General features: G+C 39.6%; 1 protein-coding gene across 5 annotated transcripts in view; it reads right to left on the bottom strand.

The window, feature by feature from the left end:
• Ptprr (protein tyrosine phosphatase receptor type R) overlaps positions 1-26,429 on the bottom strand; it is a 279,114-nt gene that overhangs the window by 74,617 nt on the left and 178,068 nt on the right. For 4 of the 5 annotated variants that reach the window (XM_060378077.1, XM_060378078.1, XM_021656159.2 and 1 more), the window contains 4 exons: positions 26,185-26,298; positions 22,961-23,116; positions 15,074-15,184; positions 4,182-4,450 (listed from right to left, as the gene is read on the bottom strand). In XM_060378077.1, the coding sequence (XP_060234060.1) occupies positions 4,182-4,450; positions 15,074-15,184; positions 22,961-23,116; positions 26,185-26,298 (650 nt within the window). Of the gene's footprint in view, positions 1-4,181; positions 4,451-15,073; positions 15,185-15,299; positions 15,550-22,960; positions 23,117-26,184; positions 26,299-26,429 lie in introns of those variants that run through there. The other variant, XM_060378080.1, reaches the window with a different exon arrangement.

Here is a 26,429-nt window from a genome sequence, read left to right as displayed (position 1 = left end):
CTTATATTTTAACAAAATTATATTATTGATACCAAGGATGCGAGATTTATGACAGTTGATTAATAAGGCAGCCTTTATGATCTTATGGCTTTATGGATAAGTTCTCATTCAATAAGCAGAAGATTATTATTTATACCAGGATCAAGCTCTGGAAATGAAAACATGAAGCTTTCTAAAAGGCACCATTAGAATACGTAATCATAAAAGGTCAAGGCTTGAAGATGAAATGTCAAAAAACGTTTTTGACCATATAACACACTGTATAGGAACCATAATTTTATCACTCTTAAAGTTATCCACTGTGCCACGTTGGCAGAGATTCATGGCAGAAAGATGGGAGTGAAAATAAAGGAGGAAGGAAGGCTGACTGGATAAGCAAAGTGTTTCCCTTCTGGGAGTTGACCAGAGAATTACTCATGAAGTGCATTCACTTCTGTGAGCTCCTGCTCTCCAGAGATTAGATTCTATATGTAAGCGATAAAGCAACCATTAAATAATATATATGTCCCCCAGAAGTTCAGAGTCTATTGTCTATGACAGGTCAGTAAACTGAAACTGACGACACACACAAGTGAATCTATGCATATCATGCAGAAGGAAGCCGAAGGGAAGGTCCTGGGTTAGTGCTGGGCTACAGGGGTGAGGCAGAGAGTCACTGTGAGGAATGACCTTTAGTCATTCAAGAGGAAGTGACAGGTATACTTTCTTCCCCCCTTTTCCAGTTCTGTCTCTCACCTTTGGACCTTCCTTGTCTTCACGCTGTCAAGCTGCTTGGCTTTTTATCGCTTAAGAAAGATATGTGAAAGTAGACGGCAAAGAAATATGGGTTCTGTCTTTTGAGTTTCAAAGGTCAAGTCCAGAGTGGAAAAACACACCCGAATGTGTAAATGCCAGATACAGTGAAATACAAAATCAGCCAGAGTAGAGATTCTTAGTCATGAAGCCAGAGAAAAATTGCATGGACTCAGGGGAGATGTGTTAGTGGTGAATTGAGAGTAAAGCCCTGGCAAGCCACTAAAGCTGAACCCCGGAGAAGAGAGGTGTCTTCAGCAGAGGGACCTTGACCCCTGGTAGAACCATGAGAAAAAGTGGCTGGGAGAAGGTGCTGTAGGGATGGAGTCTTGGTGTGAGACTATATTTCTTATATTTCCACGTAAGGTAAAGTAGTCAGCAGTGAGAATACTATGGTACCTCAGAGTGTGTTGGGCACCGTCTAGAGAGGGGAAGAGAGGGAATGAAAGGAACTCATCACCAGAAACGGAAGGACTTGCATGAATAGAAAGAAGGACCGAGTTGGTAGCAACGGAATGAGTGGATTTCTGAGGATACAGGATGCTTTGCACATTTTAGCAAATGACAGTTTGGATGGAGAGTATTAAGGCAGATGGGACTCTTACATTTTATATTGAGAAGGTTCTTTCAAAATATAGATGAAATCCCCAAGCAACAGAGGTGGAGCCTGAGTCAATTGGAAAGGGGCTAAGATTAAGTTTATGCCATTTCAGTGGCGTGGGACTTAGAACAAGAGTTTAGCATGAGTTGTAGAGAAATAAAGGTATATCTCTCATTTCTTTGATTTGTAGACACAGATTCATTCTTAACGTAAGGTGGTACTTTCTAATAGCAAATAGGGATAGGGAAAAAATGGACAGAATCTAGGTGACTACTATTTCATGGTCTTTAAAGGGTTTAGTATGGTGCGTGGAGAAACCCCACAGTAGCGGGATGTATGTATGTAGGTACTTAGCAGGAAATAAGGTATAGTAGACCAGAGCAGAGATGCTAAGAAATCAGCAGTCTTTTGTGCTAGATAGGAAGAAAAATGAAGCATGTGTTTTGTACTGAGTAGTTGGACCACAGAGTGTCAAGACAAAGAGGATGGCAGGTTGAAAACTGATGAGGCAGCAAATACACTGTGTTCCTTTAGGATAAAGGGGGGAAAGACAAGAATCATAGGAGAAATGACCGAAGGGAAGGGAAGCTCTTTGATGTAAAAGAAAACCAACGTTGAGGTGAAAAGATAATAAACATTAGGGAAGAAAGCTTAGCTGGAAAGAGAGGAGAAAAATCGATAAAGTAAGTTACTAAGTTAGGAAGGACTTGGAGACATGGAGAGAGCAGATTTCTCTTGCTTTGAGGAGGGTAGGCATTGGGAGTAGGGGATTCAGGGACAGTTGTAATTATTGATCAGGGAACATGAAGGATTTAATAGTGATCAGCCTTTAGGGTTTTTTTTTTTATAAGTAGCATTTCCATGTGGATAACAAATATGAGTAAGACGTCACTTGAGTACCCTCCCTTCTCAAACAATGAAACGAATACATGGATTTTAACCTTATGCTTCTTGAAATTCAAATGTGCTACTGAGATGGTCTGAAAGGATGGTGCTACTGACGGCTCTTCTCCCGGACAAAGCTACACTGACCTTGCTTAGAATTACTAGTGCCTGGTTCTTGTTAAAATTACCCTGATTTTAAACTGTTTACTACTATCTTTGTCTTTTTCTATGTCCATTCTGACCTTTCCCGCTTCTCTCCCCTTGGGTCATCACTGATGCTCAGAGCTCTCCTGCAAGGCTTCCCCTTGAAGCAGCCACAAGTGCTGGAGACTGGGAAGAAGCCGAGAACGTAGCCCATTCTTTCCTCGTTTAGAAGGAAGTGAGGGTCAGATGAATGATGGATCTGTGGACCTGGATCTCAGCTCTCCAGAGCCTAAGTTATTCTCAAGAGAAAAGGTCTGTCTCACCTTCATTTCCAGAACAAATCTGAGAAAGACATTAAGCTATATCCCAGTAGGAGAATGTCACTTGGGGGCTGCTGTAGAACTGTCAGGAAGGCAGCAGCATTTCATGGGAGGAGAAAGGATGAATGATCTGAATATCTCCTGTTTCCCCTCTAGAGCATCATCAACTGTTTGTCTACCAAGAGTCTTTCTAGCTAATCTCAACAAACCTCTCTCCTGTCTTAGCATTCACTGGGAACACATTAGAAGAATTTTAGATGTTTTTCTTTCTGAGACATAGCTCAAGCTGACATGGTATTCACCATTGCCCAAGGCAGCCTCAAACTTATAAAAATCCCTCTGCTTCCACTTCTCTAGTGCTGGGGTTACAGGTATGAGCCATCACGCCTGGCTGAAGGTCAAAGAGTTGAATGGTACATTTTTGTATTTTGAAGTACTTAAAGGTCTAAACGATACTTCTCTGAAGGATGTGTGTGGGGAACATGACACTTTCCATAGGACATGGTGATAAGTTACTGGAAATAAAGGCAAAATGAACATATGTGAATTAAACCCCAAAGACAGCAAAATGGCCAGTGATAGAAAATGAACACATAGAAAAAGAAGTGCATTTGCTTTCAGGCTTTCAATGTTCTCACACAATCCTAGTGTTGGTTACAACATAAACATTTTTTTAACAATAAAATAAAAACTTATTGTGGGCTGGAAATACAGTTCTTTGATAGATCACTTCTGTGATGTCCTGGAGGCACCATTCTCAGTTCCACACACCACCAGAAAGTAACAGAATTACTTAAGAAAACACTATGTTCCAAAAAGTTTAATTAATATTTGGGGTGGGGGGAGAAAAACTTACCCGCTCCTTATGTACTCTACATATTTTAGTTTTTTCCCCCTATGGGACTTGCTTTAAATGAAAGTATACCATATGGACAACTACATCCCAAAGACAGACAAGGATAACAAAAATACAGATCCCAACATGTGATTCTCACTGTGGATAAATGAAACGGAAGGGAAATTTTAGATGAATTAATGTATGGCACAGACTCCTTCTACATGACTCCAAACAACATGGGCATCTTGCACTTATTACCAACCCCTTTACACCACGCTTGATGATACTTAAGTGAGATTTCTCTGTTTGGTTAGTGGCCCTTGATAAGTACTTAATAAAAAGTGGTAGGAACTGCCCCTCGGCTGAAGATGGACTTGGAGTCTACACACGCTTCAAGGAATCAGACGTACTGAGACAACTGTGACAAAAGTTCTTGTCCACGGGCGACAAGAAATCTACTTCCTGGTGCCTATTTGCTGGCGAATGATTCTACCCCATGGTCAGCCGTTTCCGGTTTCACCCTTTTTAGCTAGAGGAAACTTTTCAGAAACAAAGCAGAACAAAAGCGGTCTGTAGTTGGGCTCTCAGTCAAGGCTCTTACCGCTCCTGAAGTCCGATGGGCTTCATTTTGAAGGGAGAAGGGCAGACGGAGGTGGAGGTGGTGTTTCTGATCTCAGGAGAGCATTGGCCTTGGGGGTCCACAATGACATTCAGCACATTGGGCGCCTGCTCGGGCTGGACCATGCTGTGGGCTGTCTTGGCCTCCGGTTGTGCTGGCTGGAACGCAATGGGTGACAGGTGGATCTCTTGGTTTTTCTCTTTATCTTGTCTTAAGGAAAGCTGAAACCTTTCTTTTAACCTATAAATAATCTACAAAGAGATACAAGGGCTTCTGTGAGATTCTTGTGTCCTGGACAACAGAGTGTGACCCCCCAACCCCCACCTTAGAAGACACAACAGAATGAACATTAGTGATAAAGTAGGCCCAGGCGCTAATATAATCTCTTGGGTTTTTTGTTGTACTGAGATTTTTTTTTTTCCCTGTAAAATAAGACCCTGGTACATACATAATGCCGGTATGACTGATCGTCATACCAGCAGGCAGCTTTAATAGCACTCAGTGTAGTCATGGGGCAGAGGTAGGGCCAGCACAGACACTGTCTGCCTTTGCTCGGTATTTCAAACAGGCTGCACATACATCTTGAATGTCTGTGTCCACGAATACATCCCTCAAGGATATAGTCAAAAGAAAATTTGGCAATAATTCTACAAGGATGCTGGGTGACAGTTTGATCACAGGAGTTTCTTGAAATGGAGGCGTTTGGAAGGAAGGGCTATGAAACATGGATCTATGATCTTTAGGGAGACAGAGAACTGTATCCATTTATAGCAGAGATGCAAGGCTTATTAAAATGTTAATAAGAATGGTTATCCCATAAACAAGTCATTCTTATCTCGGTAAACATGTCATTAGTCATACGTCAACTGGAGAATCTGTTAAATACTTGAAAAAACAACATGTAAGGCATCTATCAAGGAGTAATTTGGACAGCTAGAATTTTCTCATTTTTTTTCTTTTAAAAAATGTATAGAAAGTTAAAGAACCTTTCTGAGTTTTAGGTGTGTGGGTGTTTTGCCTGAATGTGTGTCTGTGTACCATGTGAATGGCTGGTGCCTGAGGAAGTTAGGAAAGTGTACCGGATCCCTTGGAACTGGAGTTAGAGATGGCTGTGAACCACCGTGTGGGTGTTGAGACTTGGACACAGGTCTTCTGGGAGAGCATGCAGTACTTTTAACCACCGAGACATCTCTCTCACACAAGGCAATCACGTTTAAGCTTTTAAAAGGATGACACAGACTGGTGAGGCACCAATTAACTTAGAGAAGAACACTGCCCGTCTGAAGAGTATCTTCATACTGGTTGATCCCTTCAGCTTTCCCTGTTCTGCCTTTGTGTTCCCGAGCATTCTCCCTTTGACTTTGTTCCATTCAATTTCCAACCCTCGCTTCTAAACCTCCCCTTTTCTTCCAGAATCATGAGTGTATCTTTTTTATTTCCTTATTGCTACCCATGTTCACTTGATGCTGGCTGCTCTGCTCCAACTCCTACAAAAGCCAGATGTCCTAGCTCCAAGTGTGTTCAGGGTGTGACTTGATGAGCTAATTCATGTGGAGGGAGAAGTGACAAGTCATTATCTGCAATTATGTAGGTGAACAGCACCCAGGGTGTCTGTACCCAGGACTCCTTACGACACTGACCCCCTGGTGTGATTTCTAGGATCCATCGGCTGAACAGACAGGAATCAGGAAGAAGATTTCCTGGCCATTTCTAGTAAGATTCCCTTTAGCGAGTCTTGAAATGTATTCTATCTTCCTTGTCTTTTCAAAGCTCTTTTAAATTCTACTCACTTATATATTTTAATAAGTCTTCTGGGAAATTTAAGCTCTCTCTCTATGAGTATATGTGTACATATATAGGAATTCATCTAAAATTATGAAATAAATACCTTTGAAAATTTATTTTAGAACATTAAAAATATTTCCCAGCTAGTCTCAGAGTAATATTGAGAAAGGGTCTGTTTAACAGAACATTTTTACAAAAATAGATCAGAACTAAATTAAAACACACCAATCTAAAATGAACTATCAGAGATTAATCTCCCTGAATATGATATTTTGTGTTATATATATATACATATATATATAAATTTCATATATACATATGAAATTTAAAAAATAAAAAGAGACATAAAATGTCCTCCCAACTGAATCAACTGAATACTTATTGGCAATCTTCTTTAGACTTGCCAGAGCAGAAAGCATCATTAGTGGTGCATATGACAAAATTAGAGGCTTCTTGTAATGCTGAGCAAAAGAAATAGACAAAACTGTCAGGAGAGATAGCTCAGTGGTTCAGAGCACTTGCTGCTCTTGCAGAAGACCTGGGTTTGATTCCTAGCACCAATATGGCAACTAACAATTGTCTACAACTCCAACAACTCCAGCTCCTTGGAATCTGTCACCATCTTCTGGCCTGAGCAGGGTACTGCAAGCATGTAGTTCACATAAATTCAGTGCAAGCATATATATATATATATATATATATATATATATATATACCTAAAATAATAAATAAGTCTTTAAATAAAGAATTAGACAAAAATGAAAACAAGATAAAGGTTTCAAAACCATGAGTCTTAAAGGTATGTTTTTATAGATTAAAAGATGTCTCCATAAGAAAAAAAAACAAAAACTGTGCATATCAGGAATAATGAGAAGCACACATCATATATTGAGCTGCTGGGAAATTAGAGCAAGTCACTTTTTTTTTAAATGCTCATTTTCTCATAACCTGAAAACTATAATCTTCAGCAAGGGAAAACAAAATCTTAGATTTTTTTTTTCAAAACAATGGTATGTGCTTATGACTCCAGCACTTGGAAGTCTGAGGTAGTAGCCTTCAAGGCCAACTTTGGGTCACACGTCAAGAGCCTGTCTCACATTCAAACAAACAAGCAAGTGCATTCGCTTCAGTGGGTTTCGAATATTGCCACAGCAAATATTACTGCACAAGGGGAAGATGGATGTTAACTATTAGAGATGAGCTTCTCCCCTCTACAGTGTTTACTTTCAGATATACTGTGTTCTCTTGGAGCTACAGGAAAGACCATGCTGAAGGGGAGTGCCTTTATCTTCTGGAGGGGAGTGCCTAATGTCTAACTTTCTGCTTATTTGCAGTTTCTGTCTCCTCTGCCACCGTGCTGCAGTATGGACACAGCAGGGCAACACCAGCTAGATGCCACATACATGGGAAACTTACTGTGATAAGCTGAACCCAGAACTACTAAAATGTGAGACAATGTAGTTCAAAGTGGGACAGCATTCTTACGTTGCAAACAAGGCACTTTTCTGAATGAAGAAACCGATACATTTATGCCTTCAGGATCCATTTACTAGAAGGAGTGATGCATGTATTTTGTAGTTTAAGTTCTTCACATATGAATGTAACAGGCATGCTGGGATATTTGGTTTACTTGTTCATATTTTCATTTTGGAGCCATATTATACCATGAAATCAAGAGCCAGCATACAGTTGTCCTCCGCTGTTCTTGGCAGGCCTCTTTATGATTACATTAGTGCAGACAAGATCTGGTCTAAAGTCCTTCTCTGTCACATACAGTTTGGTGAGGAAAAGCTGCCACGTATTTTATAATCAGTAATCTATTTCACCTCTGGCTTTTAACCCGTCTCAGTGTAGTTTGCATATGAAATGCTTTCCACACAACATTAATCAGGAAAAAAAATCAGAATCTGGAAAATGCTTAATGTAAACATGGCAGTTAAAAATACTCAAAATACTGGACTGGTTGATAGAAAGTATGAAAAAAAGATGAGGTTGCTACCTGGCAATAAGGTAATTTTGTGAACTTTAGTTATAAAGCAGTCTTGGCTATAAGGCAGGTTTTCAACTACCGAGTAGAAATTTTGTCCTGCAGAAGATATTTGCAATGTCTAGAGAAACTCTGGGGTAGAGAATGGGCCAGTACCAGGAGTATGAAGCTAGGAAGCAGATAAACACTCATCAATACACAGGAAAGGTCACACTCCCAACCCCCAACAGAAGGGTCAGTCCTTGGTGAGACTGTTGAGCAGCCTCATCAGGGAGCTAAGCCTCATCTGGTATAAGCTCTTGTTTCACAGTGAGGCTTGAAGCAGTTAGATCACCTAGAGAACATGGCTATAAAGTCTAGAATCCAGGTCTCCCAAATTCTAGGCACGTAATCATGGTTTCTTTCAAATCCATACTTCCTCCTTCCTGACCTCATTTCCAAAGCTTCTGGAAATGTGTGTCAGAGACTTCTCTGCACAGATTGAATCTTCAGATACAATATTTGCATATTTTTTTCCTGTGAGAATTTACTTTGCTTAAAAAGCTCATTCTTAAAGCCTAGCAGAGCAATGACAAGCTAAGATGTTCCCTTTATTTTTTCAGAGCTTGTGTTGGAGCTTTGGGATGCATTAAAATAATCTGATCATTTGTGGGAGGAAAGAGAAAGGAGTATTGAATAAGAGGAGCTATAAAAGCTGAATTATAATATGGGGAGTATGAAATGGCAGCAGCGAGACCCAAGGAATGCAGAAACGAGAGGAAGTAAACAAGGCCCCTCGAAACATTTTGCAGTTATAATTTTTACTTTTAAATTCTCAAAAGTAACAGAAGACATTGTGTTTGGGTTAAGGTACGTTCTAATTTTAAAATGATGGCCCCAATAGACAGTGTTCTATAGGGTGTTTTACAGTAAGTTAAACAAGAGTTTATTCTTTTAATGTCATGAACACTCCTACTATATCCTGGAAATGAGATGCAGATATAGCACATGCCTGCGGTTCTCAGAACTCGGAGGTTTCTAGAAAACAAATGTTTAGAATCACATCCAGCACAAGGTACTAAGTGCAAATGGGTGTGCCCTTAGCACACAAGCATGGAGCAGCAAAGGCTTATCAGTCTTGTCTGGGCGGAGTGTGTATGATAAACACAGGCATACTCATGTGTTCCTAGACCTATCTGTGGCTAAAAATAGAAGTCCGCAGAATGAGTGACAGGAGTAAAGGAAATTGTGGTTGACTCTGTTATGGGATCATGCAGAGCCATGGTAGTGAGCTTAGACCTTCGGCCAGATGGACTTGAGTTTGAATTCCAATCCCTCCTACCTTTCCATCCGTCCCGCCCACTGTTTGCTGTGGATCTTATCTCTTCTGAATCCTGCTTTGCTCATCAGCAAAGACAGGAATTTTAAAAATTATTCTGCGTCCCGCAGTAGATTTAGGACCAGTAAGTATGCAATATACAGAAGAAATGAATTACTGTTATCATTTTACTCCTGCGAGTTAGGGGGTTGTAGACTATTTAAGTCATAAAAAGAATAATTTGAGCTACGGGTCTGCTTTAGTGATGGTGTCAGTCAATCTTATCAGCTAAGCATCCGGGTTTATCTCCCTTACCCCTAGAGAGTATATATAACAGGTTAGAAATTATAGGTAGGTAGGTGTCTATGTCTGCTTTTTGACATGAACCTATTGGATGATGTTCAGAGCCTAATGGTCCAGTACAGCATTTCCTGCCTCACTTACTAGACCATGACTTGCTTCATACCTGGATGGGTCTGCCATGGCAGCACTTTTACATTCCGGCAGCTGTTTGTTTGCAATTTCTAAAATTGCTTTCCAGAAGCGATCTGGCCTCTAGACATCTCTATGTACATTTCATGAATACTTTTACACTTTTTAATAAGCCTGTAAGTACATTGGAAGTTCTAATTTAGAAGATAAATGGTGTTCTTTCTATTTTGTACTCAAGTTTAAGAACTAATTCTTCTCAGTAATAAATTTCCTCCATTAAAAACAGACTGAATGGAGTCAAAGTTGCCCACACATTTTTTTTTCTTAGAAAATTCTATTTGTCTATTTGCCACCCCTCCACCCACTGTATATTCACATTTGAGAGGTGCTAAATAAGTCACACATTTGAAAATGTCACTCTTGCCTAATTTTATGTCTGACAATATATATTCCTTTTTTTTTTGTATTGTAAGGAAAGTAAACATCATGCCACACTGAAAGAAAACTTGCCAAAGTTTGTGCTACTGTTGTACCTAATACATAATCTTTCAGTACAAAAATTTATCTGTACGTCAGAATGAAATCATCTGATTTTCACTTCAGTGCTATATGAGAATGCTGGACACAATAAAGTCCATCTGAGACTTCATAAATATAACTAATGCCACAAGGAACATTCCAAATTATAGCTTTTTCTTTGCCACGGAGCCAACAGAGGTGTAGGAAACAGCGCATTTGTGCATCTGAGAATCAGAAAGTGGACCTCAGTACACTTCAGCACTATATATATACTGCATATCTAACAGTAAGAGAATCTGGCAAGAAATTAATTTAAGATAATTATCAGAAGCGGCTGGACTCAGGAAGATGACTTGATCTTAGAGAATCATATTTAACACGTCTCTAAGCGTGAGCTGTGGCAAACTGTAGCAGATAAATTAGTTTCGCCTTTAATCCTATTAGAAAGTATTATTTTTTTCCACGGATATCAACCCTTCTGAAGCATTGTCAGTTCCTTTGTTCCTTTGTAAGTGACTCCTTCCTAGTAAAAGTTAAGGAAGCGTTTGAAATCAATCAATCAATCTGTTTCTGTCATTTATTCAGTCATCACCTGCACTCCGGCCAAGCGTTCTTTCTCCATCTCTGTTCCCCAGCCCTCAGCATGCTTCCTCCTTAGAGAGAGAACACCACTACCTGGTAAGCAAGCCAGATGACATGGGGGCATTCTTGGTACTGTCCTGATCGTCAGGACCCCGCAAGTCCTGCTTCTTCTACCGCCACACGGCACTCCATCTTTCACCCTTGCCCTTCTCCACTTCTCCCCGATACCAGTTCGCCATCGTCGTCTCTGTCATGAAAGGGCCTGCCTGTTCCCATGCTTCACACTCCCCTGAGCCACAGCTGCTTTCTTTCTTTTTTTTTGCTCAATCTTTTATTTATTTTTAATTTTAATTTTTTACATTTATTCACTGTATATCCTGAATGTAGCCCCCCTCCCTTATCTACGCCCTGTCTCACCCTCCCTCTCTCATCCCCCTTCCACATCCTTCCCTAGTCCACAGAAAGGGGGTGTTCTACTCAACTACTATCTGACCCTAGCCTATAAAGTCTCATCAGAATTGCCTGGATCCTCTTTCTCTGTGACCTAGCAAAGTCACCCAACCAGGGGAAAATGATCAAAGAGCAGGCAACTGAGTTCATGTCAGAGACAGCCCTATTACCCTTACTAGGGTACCCACATGTAGACTGAGCTTCCTACTAGCTACATCTGAGCAGGCATCTAGGTCCTCTTTGTGCATGGTCCTTGATTAATGCATCAGTCTCTGCAGGTCTCCCTGAGCCCAGAATTTTTGGCTTTGTTGGCCTCCTTGTGGAACTCCTTTCTCCTCTGGGTCCTTCTTTTCCACCCCACCTCCATCTTCCATAAGACTCCCTGTTCTCTGCCCGAAGTTAGGCTGTAAGTCTCAGCATCTGCTTCAATACCCTGCTGGGTGGAGTCTTTCAGAGGATATCTATGATAGGCTTCTGTCTTGTTCCAAGTCTTCTGCCACTTCTGGTGTCTATCCTATTCACTCTTCTGAGTGAGAAATAAGCATCCTCCCTTGGGTCCTCCTTGTTGTATAGCTTCTTTAAGGTCTATGGATTTTAGTAATGTGTTGGTATAATGTTCTTTTGAAATGTATACACCTTACCCTTGTTCATTCAAATGCTGATTTCTCCCCCCACCTCTCTGGTTTCAATTTGGATATTGCATTGTGATACTTATTCTAAGCATCCTGTCTCAACTTTGTGTAAACAGGCCAAAATAAAGCAACTAGCCACAATGTTGTGCAATGGGAGGAGCCAGAGGACAGGAAAGAGGGGAGGAGCAGAGGGCAGGAAATGAGTGGGAGGAGAAAGGGTGAGAGAAGAATTTGGAGACAGAGCTGGAGGACAGATCTTGGAGGACATGGAGCATGAACCAGACCTAAGATTTCACAAAAAGCAAGTATAATGGATAAAATCTAAATGTTAGGAAACTATGAGGGCTTGGAGGTTTAGGATGGAACAACTATTGCCCAGCATTGTTTTCTAGGTTGATTAAATAAATCCCAGTCTCTGTGTGGTGACTTGGTTATACAACAGCTGCTTTCTTAAGCAGTGACTTATCTCTTAAATATCCTCACACAATCTGCACGAACTCTGTTTCCATTTTTCTCCAGAATATGACAGTCTAACTGCAACACCATTCAACTGCTGTCTCTCTGTCTGACACGGGTACCCCATGCATGTTTGTAGCTCCCAAATGTCTGGCTGTTCTGCCTGGTCGCTCACTACCATGCTTTCTTCTCTGTGGCCCTCATTACAATTTAATGCTTCCCAAAGAATTGATATGACTTTGTGTGTTTCTGAGAAAACTGAGTAGAAGGTACCGAGGTCCTATATAAGTCTGTTTCATAGATCTCTTTCTTGGTGCAAGTAATTTGTTATAGCGGAAGAACTGGCATTGATACATTGTTGTTCTTGACTCTTGCCACACAGTAGCCGCTCTCAGTGCTATGTATTTTATACACATGGTGAATTTATAACACCACGCAGCCATCACAATGCAGAAGAAGTTCATTGCCCCAAATCTATATTCCCCACACAATAACCCCTCCACCACCCGCCATGATTTGACAGCCATGGATCCTTCCCAAATCTTTATAGTTTTTTTTTTTTCCTTTCTCAGGATATCCTATAGATGAGGTCAGAGAGTATGTCCACTATTTGATGTTTTACAATTGTTAACCTTTGTCCATATTTCCTTCCATAATTAAAGCTTTTCAGAGAACAGCTGTGATGGAAGTGTGCTCTCCTCTCCTGCACTGGATCCCTGCGCGAATATGTTGCCTGTGATGATGGATGAATCCACAACAAGCCCAGCAACATCAACCGTACTTTTGAAACATCCCTTTCTTGACTTGTTCTAGTAACGATGGAACAGGCTTATTTAGGCTTGTGCCATTTACATTGGTGTTTGGCTAATATTGGAAAAGGGGGAGTTGGTGTTGGACCTAAGAAGTTGAGGGAGGGACCACTCTAGGTCCTTTTGTCTGAGACCAGTGCCTGGTTACACCCAGTTTATGGGATATCTTGACATCGCATTCAGTTACAGTCAGTGAATCAGAAACAGTTTACCTGTCAAAAGCAAACCCTGCTCTTTTTCTGCCTATGAACTGGCTTCCCACCCTCCCTCTCCATTTTGTCTTCTGAATCTTTTTCATTAATCTTCTGACCAACCTTGGTGTTTTACTACTTTCTGTTCTTCTTTCCTTACTCTTCTACGATTCTTCTTTTTCTCACTGCACTGATGTGGACTGAACATGGGGGCTGACAAGCTCTAAGCAAGAGTTCTACTGAGCTGCACCCCCAGCTCCTTCAAGCCCTTTAATCTGTGAAACAGAATAATTCCTAATTACGACTAACAAGACAGAGGGTAGAACCTGAGCTTTCCTAGGCTGAGGGAAGAAAAATAACATATCTTGAAGAGAAGTTAGCCACAAGGAGGAACCACACCCTTTAAACAGGAAGTCAGAGACCTCCTCTACAGTTTCCATCAAACTTTTCATCTTTTCATTAAAATTATTTTCCTTAATTCCTGCCACGTAGATATAACATCTCTTTTAAACTTGTTTCTTAAATTATTGTTTTGATTATTGGGTTACAGTTTTAGAGGTTCAATTTCTGATCCAAAGGAGTTATCTTTAATCCATTACAATGGAAAATTTAGGGTGCTCTGGTCATTTCCTTCATTTTGAGATCTTGGGGGTGTGCCTGTCTTCACTCTCTTTGTGACCTTATTTGTATGCCCCAAGTTCAGATCCAGTGGTCCTTTCTGACTTTCTAGATTGAGTCTCAATCTTTTTGGTATCATTTCCAGAAGCAAGAACACAAATGAAGAAAATGCAATAAAACACTGTTGATTATAATCAAATAATGTTGATTATAGATGGAGTCATTAGCATTTTGTCTTTTGAAGAGGAGATGTAAAGCAAAACAGGAAACATTTCTAAAGATATACAAAATAAAAAGAACATAACACATAAAAAGATATTAAACCCATTTGTAAACTTCAAACATTATCCTACATTGCAATTTTTTTAAAAACAACAATAATAATATTTAAAAATCCTTGTTTTACTTGAGAGTTAACTATTAACTCATTCAGTGTCAAAGCCTGGCTTAATTTAGTGGGTTGGGTTTATTTTGGATTCTACTTTTTAAAATCAGGACTATGATTTGTAGGTTATATATCACGACCTGCAGAACAATTGCAGTGTTTACTTTTATTCTTGCATATTATTCATTCAGCTGGAAATGAGGTTGCAGTGACTCGGTTACCTTCAAGGCTATAATTGCTTCCATTAATGCCTGATATTTCTTAACATACCTTCAAGACCATTTAAAACAAGGAAATAAACCCTTCCTTTGGGAGAAAGCTAGCCTCAAAGACATACTTCTTCAATTTTCCCCCCTCCGTGTCCCATAAAGATGACAAAAGAGAAGAAATAAAGTCAGCTCAAAGTGCGCACCCGAGACTTAAGTGACGTTAAGGGCTACAGTGAGCTCGGAAAATCACCTTCTAAATCCTCACAGAGGGGTTGATCTAGAGCCTAAACACTGCAGTGCAGCTCCAGCCCCTCCGTAGAGGTCAGCATCCGTACTTCCGCACTCCCTTACACTGTCTTTCAGCAATCAGTCTTCAGCTGCCACAAAACGGTCCCAGCCTAACACGATTATAGCCTGGCCTCTGCTTCTAGTCTTTTCAATATTCGTTCAAGTGGCAAACTACCTCACATTACTAAGCAGTGGGCTCCACAAAGGACAAGACACACAAAGAAACAAACTTACCATCAAACATGTTACTATAATAACAAAGATGCTGAGAAAAATGACGACTGCGTAAAATCCTTCTTTGCTCCAGATTCTGTCCGCTTCATGCTGCCCTTGTAAAATATTTTTCTTTCAAAAGCAAAAGAGAAAACCCGGTGTTAAAGGAGAGCTTGAGGAAACTGGCGTTCTTATCAGACTGTCAACATATTCTTAGCTTGATTCCATTCAGTGTAGTAAAACACACCTCCAACCCTCGCTGCCACAGCTGCTTCTCTAACTGCCCAGGCACAGCCGGACAGACAGCCATCCTCTATGTCAGGAGATCCTGTAAGGGAGGGGGTGGGCATGCGGGGCAGGCTCCTGGGTTCTTGCTTTTCTCCACGTCCTGCACTGCCTCTCTTGAAATCACCTGGTTCACAGGTAAGAGAGCTCTGTGCGTTTCCACGCCGGGAAATTGTTTCCAAAGCTCTCCATGCAGCCAGTCCCCTCCCACGTCCACACTGTGTTCACAGCTCTGCTCCTTACTTTTAAACAAAAGTGAAACAGGTGTAAATAAAAAGCTCGTGACGGTTTAACAAACAAGCCTTGAGGTTGGGAGGATAGCTGTTTTGTTTTCTTCTTTTATCATATCCTTTTCCTCCTTAAACGGAACTTCCTTTGTCAAAATCTAACGCAGTATCCTGCGTAGAGATTGCCAGGATAATATATTTTATTTAAAGTAATAGGGAACACCCACAAGGTGAGAATTACTTAGTAATAAATGGTAAAAATAAATAGGATTATTTTAATTTTTATTGCTCTTACTTCTAGCTTTGGGAGTGGAGATACAGAAGAATTATAAAGACGTGAATTTCTCTTGGATCTTCAAAACAGAACAGCACATTGATGGCTACTTCAGAACTTTTGTTTTCTGTTTGAGACAGATTCGCTCATTCTGTAGCCCAAGCTGGCCTTGAACTTAAGGCAACTTTCTTGCCTCAGCCTCCTATGTGCTGGTATCATAGGTATGGATCACCATACCTAGATATGAAAACGTTTTATAAGTTAAGTGACATTGTAGACTTATAGGTAAAGAAACCTTAACTTCAAAAAATAGAACAAAACCTAGGTGGTATCTGAGTAGGAAAAACATAAAGTCTGTATGAAGCAAAATGTTTCCACTCACTTTTAAGACCAGTTTACAGGTCCGAGGGAGAGCATATGTCTATCCTTGACTGTTGGCACCAAAGACTAAAACAGCCTCAAATTAAACCTATATTTTAAGTCTCTAAACTTTGAGTTAATTTCTAGCTATTTTTTTAAAGTTAGAAAGTATATTTAGTATTTGCAAATTAGATAAAAATATTAACCTTAAAAATTACGTCATGGAAATTTTAATCTCTGCTCTCAATCGAATCTTAGTAGAGAGATGAATGACGAGACTTTGAGTTCAATTATGACAATACAAATCATTTGGGGAGAGACTTATTTATGTCCTACTACCTTTGGCTACCTCTGGGTAGATGCATAGATACAGGAAATGATTTATGTAGATACTTTGATTGATAGAGAATCTGTTAGTACTCGCTTGGCCAGGTGATTAGTAACTTAGGACCCTGCTAGAATGACTGGGTTCCTGTGACAATTTCCTTTTGCTTCTTTAAAAACAGGTAGGGCATTTTTTTTCCCACTTCAGTTTCTCTGTAAACACAGCTAGAAGCTAATAGAAAAGAAAACTATTGTAAGAATCGAGAATGGAATTGACATTTTTTTTTCAGGCAAGTAAATGGCATCTATTGTCTGCTATAAAAGCAAACTAGTTAAGCCTTCATGCAGGCAGCATATATTTGTCAAATTTAAGTATAAGGATTTGTGCTTAAACTCATGTAAAATTAGAAGAAGGGGTGGTTAGGAGGGTGGAGAGAGATGTTGTATTGATCCATTTTCCTTCTTTAGTTCTATGGTTCTCAGAGCAAAAACATGTTCCTTTCTGTGGAAGACAGACCTGGCTTTTTTTTTTTTTTAAGTGAAGCAATGATGATGGAAGAATTATCCTGCACCCTCCCATACTGCACCCACAGCTCAAAGGGCTCTTGTTTGGAACTAGAACTTAGTCACTGCACGTTCTTGGTAAATAGATTTCCTTCTGAGTCATGCTGCTCCTGCTGAGTGCTGCTATATCTGTTCAGAGATCTAAACAGCCTGATAAGGGCAGGGTAATAAAGGAAAAGTTTGTAGTCATGAGACCACACATCAAAAGATTGTAGTACACAGTAATCTCCAATCTAACCTTTACATAGGGTGAACCCAGTGGCTTTCAGATTTTGTCAGGGGCTGCGGGTTCAATAAGTCATAGACTCCCAGGCCAGGTCAAGTTAATGCCAGTGTAACATCTTTATGGGTAATTTCATAGCTGTGCTGCTCTGCCTTCAACTTAGGTGCAGTGAAAAAAGATGGTGTGTTTTTGTTATTAAAGAATGGAGATATTGACTAATATCCACTTATGAGTATATACCATATAATATAGCATAAACATACTAAAATCTATAGTCCTAAAGAATCTAAAGAATGAGGACCCAGGTAAGAGGCTGAAACCTCATTCAGAATGGCAAACAGGATAGACATCTGAAGTGGGAGAAAACAGGGAACAGGACAGGAGCCTTCCCCAGAGGACCGCTGAAATGCTTTACCCACCAGGGTATCAAAGCAGATACTGAGACTCATAACCAAACTTTGGGCAGAGTACTGAAACCCTTATGGAAGAAGAGGGAGATAGAAAGATCTGGAAGGGACAGGAGCTCCACAAGGAGAATAGCAGAGCCAAAAAACCTGGGCCCGGGGATGGGGTGTGGGTGAAGAGAGTGATACTCCAACCAAGGACCATGCATGGAGAGGACCTAGAACCCCTGTTTAAATGAAGCCCATAGTCTGCTCAGTTTCTAAGTGAGTGCCCTAGTAAGGGGAGCAGGGGCTGACATGAACTCAATGGCCTGCTCTTTGATCACTTCTCCCCTACAGAGTGCATCCTTGCCAGCCCACAGAAGAAGATGATGCAGCCAGCCTTGATGAGATCTGATAGGCTAGGGTCAGAGAGAAGGGAAGGAGGTCCCCCCTTATCAGGGAACCAGGCAAGAGCATAGGGGAAGAAGAGGGAGGGTGGGTAGGACTAGGAGGAGATGAGGGAGGATACAAAGTGAATAAAATGTAATAAACAAACAAATAATTTTAAAAAGGAAAAAAAAAAAGAATTTTGATCACTTCCCCGTGATGGGACTTCCCTACCAGACCACAGGGAAGGAAGGAAGGAAGGAAGGAAGGAAGAAAGAAAGAAAGAAAGAAAGAAAGAAAGAAAGAAAGAAAGAAAGAAAAAAAGAGAATTTAGATGTTTCCTTTCTCTATGATGACAGCTTCTCTAGCTCTTTTATGACTTGATGTCATGTAGTTGGTTCTTCACCATCTCCCACAACACCCTTTCACTCTCTCATTCTTTCCTTCTTTCTTTCCGCTCCCTCATATCAGGGAAGATGAAACAGATACAGGGACTTCAGGAGGTACATCATGTTGGGAGAAGTGAAGTCTGAAGAAAGAAATGGAAATGTTATGTAAAAGGTCTGGTTCATTTGATTACTGCAGATTGAGGAGACTCATCTCACAGCAGCATGGCTTTGTTGAGTAAGTGCCAGATTTTATTCATATTACACGCAATGCAAGCTCTTGATCCGAGTGGTCTAATGTATGTTAACACCGATGTCATATGCCCTCAGCATTGAATGCTAGGCCTGGAACTCTTCACACTTGCCCTCCGGTTAATGTACCGAGTTTGAAGGAACAATCACCCAACCCAGAAGTTTATGGTTCATATTTTATATTATAGGAGTTTTTTCTTTGAGTCACTTTTTCTCAGACATCAATCAATTCATCGGTCTGTTATTTAAAGAAGGTAACTTCCTCCTTTGCAATACAGAAGTTATGAAACTGGAGTCATTTGCAAATGAACAACAATGGGAACCTAAATGCTTTATTCAATATTAATGTAGAATTTAATGTTTCAATGATTATCTATCAATTTTTGGGAAAAATGTAAATAAAAACTAAAATAGTGAGTTAATTTTATTTCTCTGGAATCTGTCTCATGGGGAAAGAGGAAGGGCATTTAAAAAATTTACAGGCATCTAATAATAAAACAATATGTGCTTATACTGTTCTAGGTACCACATAAAATATATATAAAAGAAATAATGTGATGGCTCACAACATAGTCCCAGCACTGACAGGGCTGAAGCTGGAGAATTATCACAAGCCCTATGCCGTCATAAACTTCAGGACAGCTGGTTACAGTGTGAGACCCTGTCTTAAAGACTCTTCACCCCAGAAAGGAAAAACAAAACAAAACAAAAAACCCCAACAAAACAAAACAAAAAACGATGTCTTTTCTCAGGAAACTCATATTGGCAACAGATGATTAACAAAAGTAATTCTCTATTTGGTATTTTTTTTTTTTTTGCTTTCTGAATCATTTTCAATAAAACAACAACAAAAACCCAAACCAGGAACAAAGAAAGAGTAGCAAAAACACCCTTTTCCATGAAAATAATTAACATAAATTTGGGAATAGATGCTTTGAAACATCTTTGTGGAATTCTGCAGTGGATGTAAAAGATAGCCCGGAGACAGGCGTTCTTCCTTCCCCCTCCCCCTTAATGGCTACCCTGTCATAGGAAGGTGTGTTTTGAGGGATATCAGGTGAGACAGGGTTGAGACATAAGAGGTTACAGAAGCTTAACCACAAGGAAAAGAATAAAGCCATGGGGAAACATACAGGAGAGCCCTGGAAGCTCTTCATAGGTAAGACACACAACTGTCCTTCCCCATTTCTGCAGTGTCCCTTAGCCTGAATGTGACACAAGTACTTCAAACCTGCACACTGCAGGCTCTTTCTTTCTTGACTTTCTCCTTCTTAACATTTAGTTTCAGGACGGGCCTTCTAGTGGCACTGAACAAAAGATCCACACAGCCCATCCCATCTTGCTGAAACGTCCCTTACGCTCAACTGAAACACCTGAAGAGCCCTTATACTGAGTATTTCACAGGTTAGACAGTTCCTAGATTTATACCTTTCAACAACTTTATGGGCAAACATCATATTGTGGTCACTAAATACGCTTGTTTTTTTTAAGTTTAGGGCAGGCTTTGTCATCTACTGTAGACCAATAGCTTCCTCATGGGCAGTCCATGTAACCTCCTCCTTTACCACAGTTACATGTAGGGGGGCCCGCAAGTACTTGTTAAAACACATTCTTATCATGTGCTTATTTTAATGTTAATTTCACATGAAAACAGATGTTGTGGGCTTCATTATTATTATTAATCATTATTATTGTTTTGGGACAGGGTTTCTCTGTCCTGGCTTCCCTGGAACTTGCTTTGTAGGCCAGGTTCTCGTCAAACTCAAGAGATTCACCTGCCTCTGCCTCCTGAGTGCTGGGATTCAAAGTGTGCACCACCACTGCCTGGCAATTTCTATATTTCACACTAAAATATAAATATTAATTGGTTCTGTCTAAATAGTGGCCTTCCCATTCTTTCTGAGATCTTCACATTCTAAAGCCACCTGTTTGTGTCTGTTTGCTATCTGTGAGTGTGATTCAATTGATGTAAGACTTCAAGCTCCACATTTTTTGTCTTGCTTATTTGTTTTCTTAGCTTAGGGTAGGTCTTAGCATGGCTTCCCGACACTTGCTGACTCAGCTGCTTCATGCTGCTGGACAAAGCAAAGGCACTGGAGACAAAGATAAAGTGACATGGCATGTCCCTTCAAAGAACCTACAGTGCAGAGATAGCCTCCAAGACAGCCTAGCAGGAGGGGTTTCGCTCTGACCTCAACAGGGACATGATGCACTGAGCACCTAAGCTCCAGAAGGAATGATGGAAGCCTTTCCCATTAAAAGAAGGATGAAAGCTGGAAGGTATATAGGAAGACTGGATTACAAGCATGGAGGGGTGGGTTTAAGGGTCATGATAACTAGCAAACCGAGGATTGCTCTAACACAAACTCAGGTGCCACTCAGTAAGTACAGAGCACAGTGCCTGTAGACCATGAGAAATGTAGCCCGCATCCTGTTTGTATTTTGAAACCAGAGAATCAAAAAATTAGGTGTATACTGAAGAAGTTTGCTCTGACAGCAAAAGAAAAAGAAACAAGTTTTGAGCAGGAAGGGGAGGGACAGGGCAGCAAACAAAGCCAAAAGCGGTGGCACAGGATGTGAGCAGGAGGGTGACTGTTTTGGCTCGGTAGTGACACACAGTTTGTCCTCCTGTTTGTGGCTTCTGCATCTGCAAATTCAGCCAACTGTGAACAGAAGCTCTTAGTGAAGCAAATTCATCTTCAGTTCACCTGTACAGTTTTAGCAACTCTTCACATTTTAATTACATTATATCATGTGTTATAAGTAACTCAGAGAGGATTTGATGCATGTGGGAGTATGTTCGTAGGGTACATGCAGGTGTAACTTTGCACAGGAAATCCTAGTGTCTGAAGATGTTGATATACATTGGTGTCCTGGATCCATCTTCCGAGGATAGCAAAGGACTGTACAGCCTCAATTTTAAGTCGTCCATGTTCAAATTCCATTTGTTTGCTACAAACAAAATCTGAAGATTTTCGCATATATTTAAAAAATTTAATCCATATGTCAAGTCCATTAGATAAAGACTAATTTCCATTTGAATCAGAAGAAACTGAGGCTCAGGGGGCGTGACACCATGCAAAGGAAAACATTCCTCACAGCAATATTGTCTCACCAGGATTCAAATGGTTGAGTACACGAGTTTTTAGTCTAATACCTCTGAGTGGAAATGAAAGGCAATGGGGTTTCCTGGAAAGCAGATAAAGCCAGCACAAAATAATGATTTATTTTGCTTTATTTGGAAAGAGTAGCCCAGACTGGCCTGCAAGGCACTCTCCATGTAGGTCAACATGACTGACTGTCCTGAATCTGCTTCCTGAGTGCTGGTTTCTGGTATTTCAGGGGTACACCACCATGCTCCGTCTAGATATTCGTATTCTCTCTGTCTGTCTGTCTCTCTCTGTGTCTCTGTGTTTCTCTGTCTCCCTTCTTCCCCTCCCTTTCTCTCTCCCTCCTTCCTTCCTTTCTTCTACCTCCCTCTCTGTTTTCCCTCCTCTTTTTTCTTTCTTTTCCTTTAGGTGCTATGGATTAAACCCAGGGCCTAACACATGTAATTGTTGGCTTACATGTCACTCTTGAGTCACTTTGAGACAGCTGTTTAATTTTTATGTACCTTACTTTCTGTGTGTTCATGTTTTCCCCCCAAAGCCAAATTTCATGAATTTGTGAGCTGAATTACATTTATTTAGGATGCTGGTTATTCTGATGAATTTGAGTTTGAAAGGAGAGATAGAGAGGGATTATTCACCGTGTAGGAAAAATGGAGGGACGGTAGAGAACCCGTTTTTAACTGTCAGATTTAGAGAACACCAGAAAGAAAATCTCATAAATAGGAAAAAGCCTATCTCACATACTTCAAAATCATGGGGCAAATGGATATTTTATGATTATTTTGACAATGGAAGTGATGAGGAATTATTCTCTCATTGAGGAACACAGAGTAAAGTTTTTGTTTTTGGCAAAATCAGTTTCCAGTGAGTAACAGACAAACCTATCTAACTGGCATTTCTTGTAGACAATCTACTGAAAAGAAATTACAGGGTCACAATTATTTCAAGAATCAAACTTTAACATGAAAAGTGCATTTTCTTAAGGAAAACACATAAACTGTGACGCACACCAGATTCAGACCTTTGTGGAGAGTGCTGTTTTAAACTCCTCACAGGTTGGATTAGCAAATCGTGCTAAATGCAGACTTTTTTTTTTTTTTTTTAATGAACTCTTCCGTGCAGTGCCGTACCTCAGGGGAGATGTCTGTAATTCCAAACTGCGGTAAACTCTGATGCAAAACGTCGACATTGAGCGAGCGCAGTACTTCCTCAGCTTGCAGTGCCTGCGGCTCTCCTGGTTTCCGGTTTACAGGGGACACAAACAACTCAACATGGCTCTTCTTTTCCTAGTGAGGGCACACCATTTGGGTATGTTAAAGATGTCTAAATGGCATTATTTTAGTTAGTTAGAACTCCAGAATGTAAAATTTAATATTTTATTATATAATAATTTTACTATATAATAATTATATATAATAATTTCCTTTTTATATTTTATCATATAGTAATAAATTAATATATAGTAATATACAATGAAAGATATGAAATATGAACTATCAAAGATATGAGTAATATATAATATATTATAATTTATATAAAACATATATTATTAATATATAATATTTTTATTATTTTATTTATATATGATATCATATGTTCTATATATTAATTAATATATTATATAATAAACATTTTATTATATATTACATAATTTTACACATTATATTAGCCTATATATTAATATAATATATATCCTATATTATATTAATTTATATGCATTATACATAGTAATATAATATAATATGTAATATAAGTATACATAATATAGCATAAATTATACCATAATATATTATGATTATATGTTATAATTTATATATACAAATACCTAAATTATGTACATTATTATAATATATTATATGTATAATATAATATATTACATTATTTATGTTGTTTTATATTATGTTAATATATTATATATATATATAATTATATTCTGTATTAAATATGGGACAGAAAATATTTTATCTATTAAAATATATATTCTATTATCTATAATATACACTAATATGTATGTTGCTGTTGTTAATTTCAGAGAGCATAGCCAGAAGTAATATAATGTGGTTCTTAGTTCTACATCCTGCTTTAGCTTCCTCCTAAATACTAGCATTATAGGTTTGGACCAACTTAACATAAATTTTAGAAGCTCCCTGAATACGTAGGCTTAAAGTCATATTTTATAGTCAAACGAGTTTGATCAAACCCAGTGTAAGCATCAACCATCAGGCACCACCATGTTTTATCTTTCCTCATCAAGGGTGAATGCAAAAGCTAGACTGGCCAAGGAAGACGAGTTTGACATTCCCTTCCTCATTCTTTTGATCTTATTTCCAAACTTTGAAACTCTATCCTCGGTAGTAATGCATTTAATAAACCTAGACCCAGAGCCAAGGCATCTATTCAGCCGAGCTAGGTGCCCTGGCTGTAATAACTGTCTTCGCTTTTGAATATTTTTGAGATGAGCTCTCCCTGTGTTCTATCTAAGGCTAGTGTGGAGTGCCTTTATGTATCCAAGTCCAATACCAAACTCCAGATCCCCTGCTTCTACTTTCCCACTACCAGGGTAATGGTTTGGCGTTATTCTGCCTAGCAAATCTTTGCTCTTAAAAAATATTTTTTTTTTATTTATTTTCTGTGCGTGTCCGTCTATGTGAGGTTGTCAGATCCTCTGGAATTGGAGTTACTGGCAGTTGTGAGCTGCTGTGTGGGTGCTGGGAATTGAACCCAGGTTCTCTGGAAGAGCAGCCAGTGTTCTTAACCGCCTAGCCATCTCTTCAGCCACAACGTTTACTTTTAAAAGATGCTAACAAATTCTGTATTTTCTCTTTTTGAACTAAAACCTTTATAGTAGTTATTCAGTCTCTAAAAACTGCCTACTAAGAATAAATGCTTTCTGTGGGAATTGAAACAATTCAACTTTCACCTGCAGAAAAATACATAAAAATATAAATCAACCCTCAAAACAAAGTGTCTGTACCTGAAAATACAAATACAGCTACACGTGTAGAGTAGACAGCTTAATTTGAATAAGGCATACAATTTAATGAAATGGAAGCATTTATTTAGTCCTTTGTTGGGTTCCAAATATAATATAAATAAAGATTTTAAAGCTATGAGAAAACCTGAAGTCTTTTAATTATTTAATATATTAATGATTTAAATATTGTATATATTGTTATTTAGGTATTTTAAGCATATGTATTAAGTATTAAATATATATGTATGTGCATGTGTATTCATGTGCATGTATGTGTTATGTATGCATGTATATGAATGACATGTGTATAGTAGCCTGTGGAGGTCAGAAGATGACATTGAATTCTGGACTAGAGTTCCAGGCAGTTGTGAGCTGCTATTTGGGTTCTGCGAACCAAACCTGGCTCTTTTGCGAGAACAGTGGTGCTATTAACCCAGACGCCACCTCTATATCTGCCCTTCACAGTCTCTGTTGTGTGAGCCTTAGACAACTAGACTTTTACAAAGAAAAATAATCATTGTCAGGCATAGTAATGTGTCATTTGTTTCATCCCAGCACCCTAGAGGCAGAGCAGGCGGATCTCTGATTCAAGGCTAGCCTGGTCTACAGAGTGAGTTCCAGAACAGCCGAGGCCACACAAAGAAGCCGTCTGGTTTAAAATTGTCCAGTTTATCCAGTCTTCAGTGGAAATGAGATCATGTAGTTCATGACATCCAGGTTCCCAGATACTGAGAAAATGGGGTGAAGAATGTATGTGGGTGACTGGGGTAACGGGTCTAGAGTCATCCTACACAGGGGACCTCTTGGTCACTTAGGTTTTCCTCACCCCCACTTCAGATGCCAATCTTAAGTTTTTTTCCATTTGAGCTACTGAGGTAAGGATCAGTTCTTTTTTTATTCATACATAAACCTTTGTTTTGTGCAGTCAGCATCCATTCCATTGATAAGCTTAAAGGTCTTGAGTAAACAGTGTCCAGAAACCTGATACAGAAGGTTCCAGCCCCTGAACTAATTTTGGAAGTGGTATCAGGTTGCTAGAACTGGTAATATGGTCCCTTTCCAAATTTATCAGGGAAGGTAATATTGAACTATGACAAGGTTGCTAAACTATTTTCTGTACAGGGCCAGATTAGGTAAATTCCTTAGGCTTTCCGGGTCAATCTGTTTGCTGTAACAACTTAGCTTTGCCACTGTAAGCGTAAACACCGCCACGCCACCACGTGTGGACCAGCGGATTCGGCTTGCTCTAATAGACATTTATTTACACAAACGGGTAATGCGGCAGGTTGGGCTTATCAATAGAACCGTGCCATGCTCTACAGCACTGTGAGGATGAGGAATCTGCTCGGATTCTGAAAATAGGAGAGATCGTCATCTTACAACAAGACGGTTGATGTGCACTTGCTGGGGTCGGAGCCCCAAGGCGGCAGCTACTCCTCGGCGGAAGATGCGAAGCAACGTTATGTTCGGCTTGTTTATATCCATTTGCAATGTCTGAAAAACAAAGATGAAAAAAAGAAACTCGAGTGAATATTGAGTCTCATATGGCCAGTTGGCCATTAGTAACTGGCCACTGCAGTTTGGGGGCTTTCGTAAGTCTGAGTGCTAATTCTGATACAAAGAAA

This window comes from Meriones unguiculatus, chromosome 2, assembly GCF_030254825.1.
Source record: "Meriones unguiculatus strain TT.TT164.6M chromosome 2, Bangor_MerUng_6.1, whole genome shotgun sequence".
Classification (NCBI taxonomy): domain Eukaryota; kingdom Metazoa; phylum Chordata; class Mammalia; order Rodentia; family Muridae; genus Meriones; species Meriones unguiculatus.
This window is presented reverse-complemented; position numbering and strand designations above follow the sequence as displayed.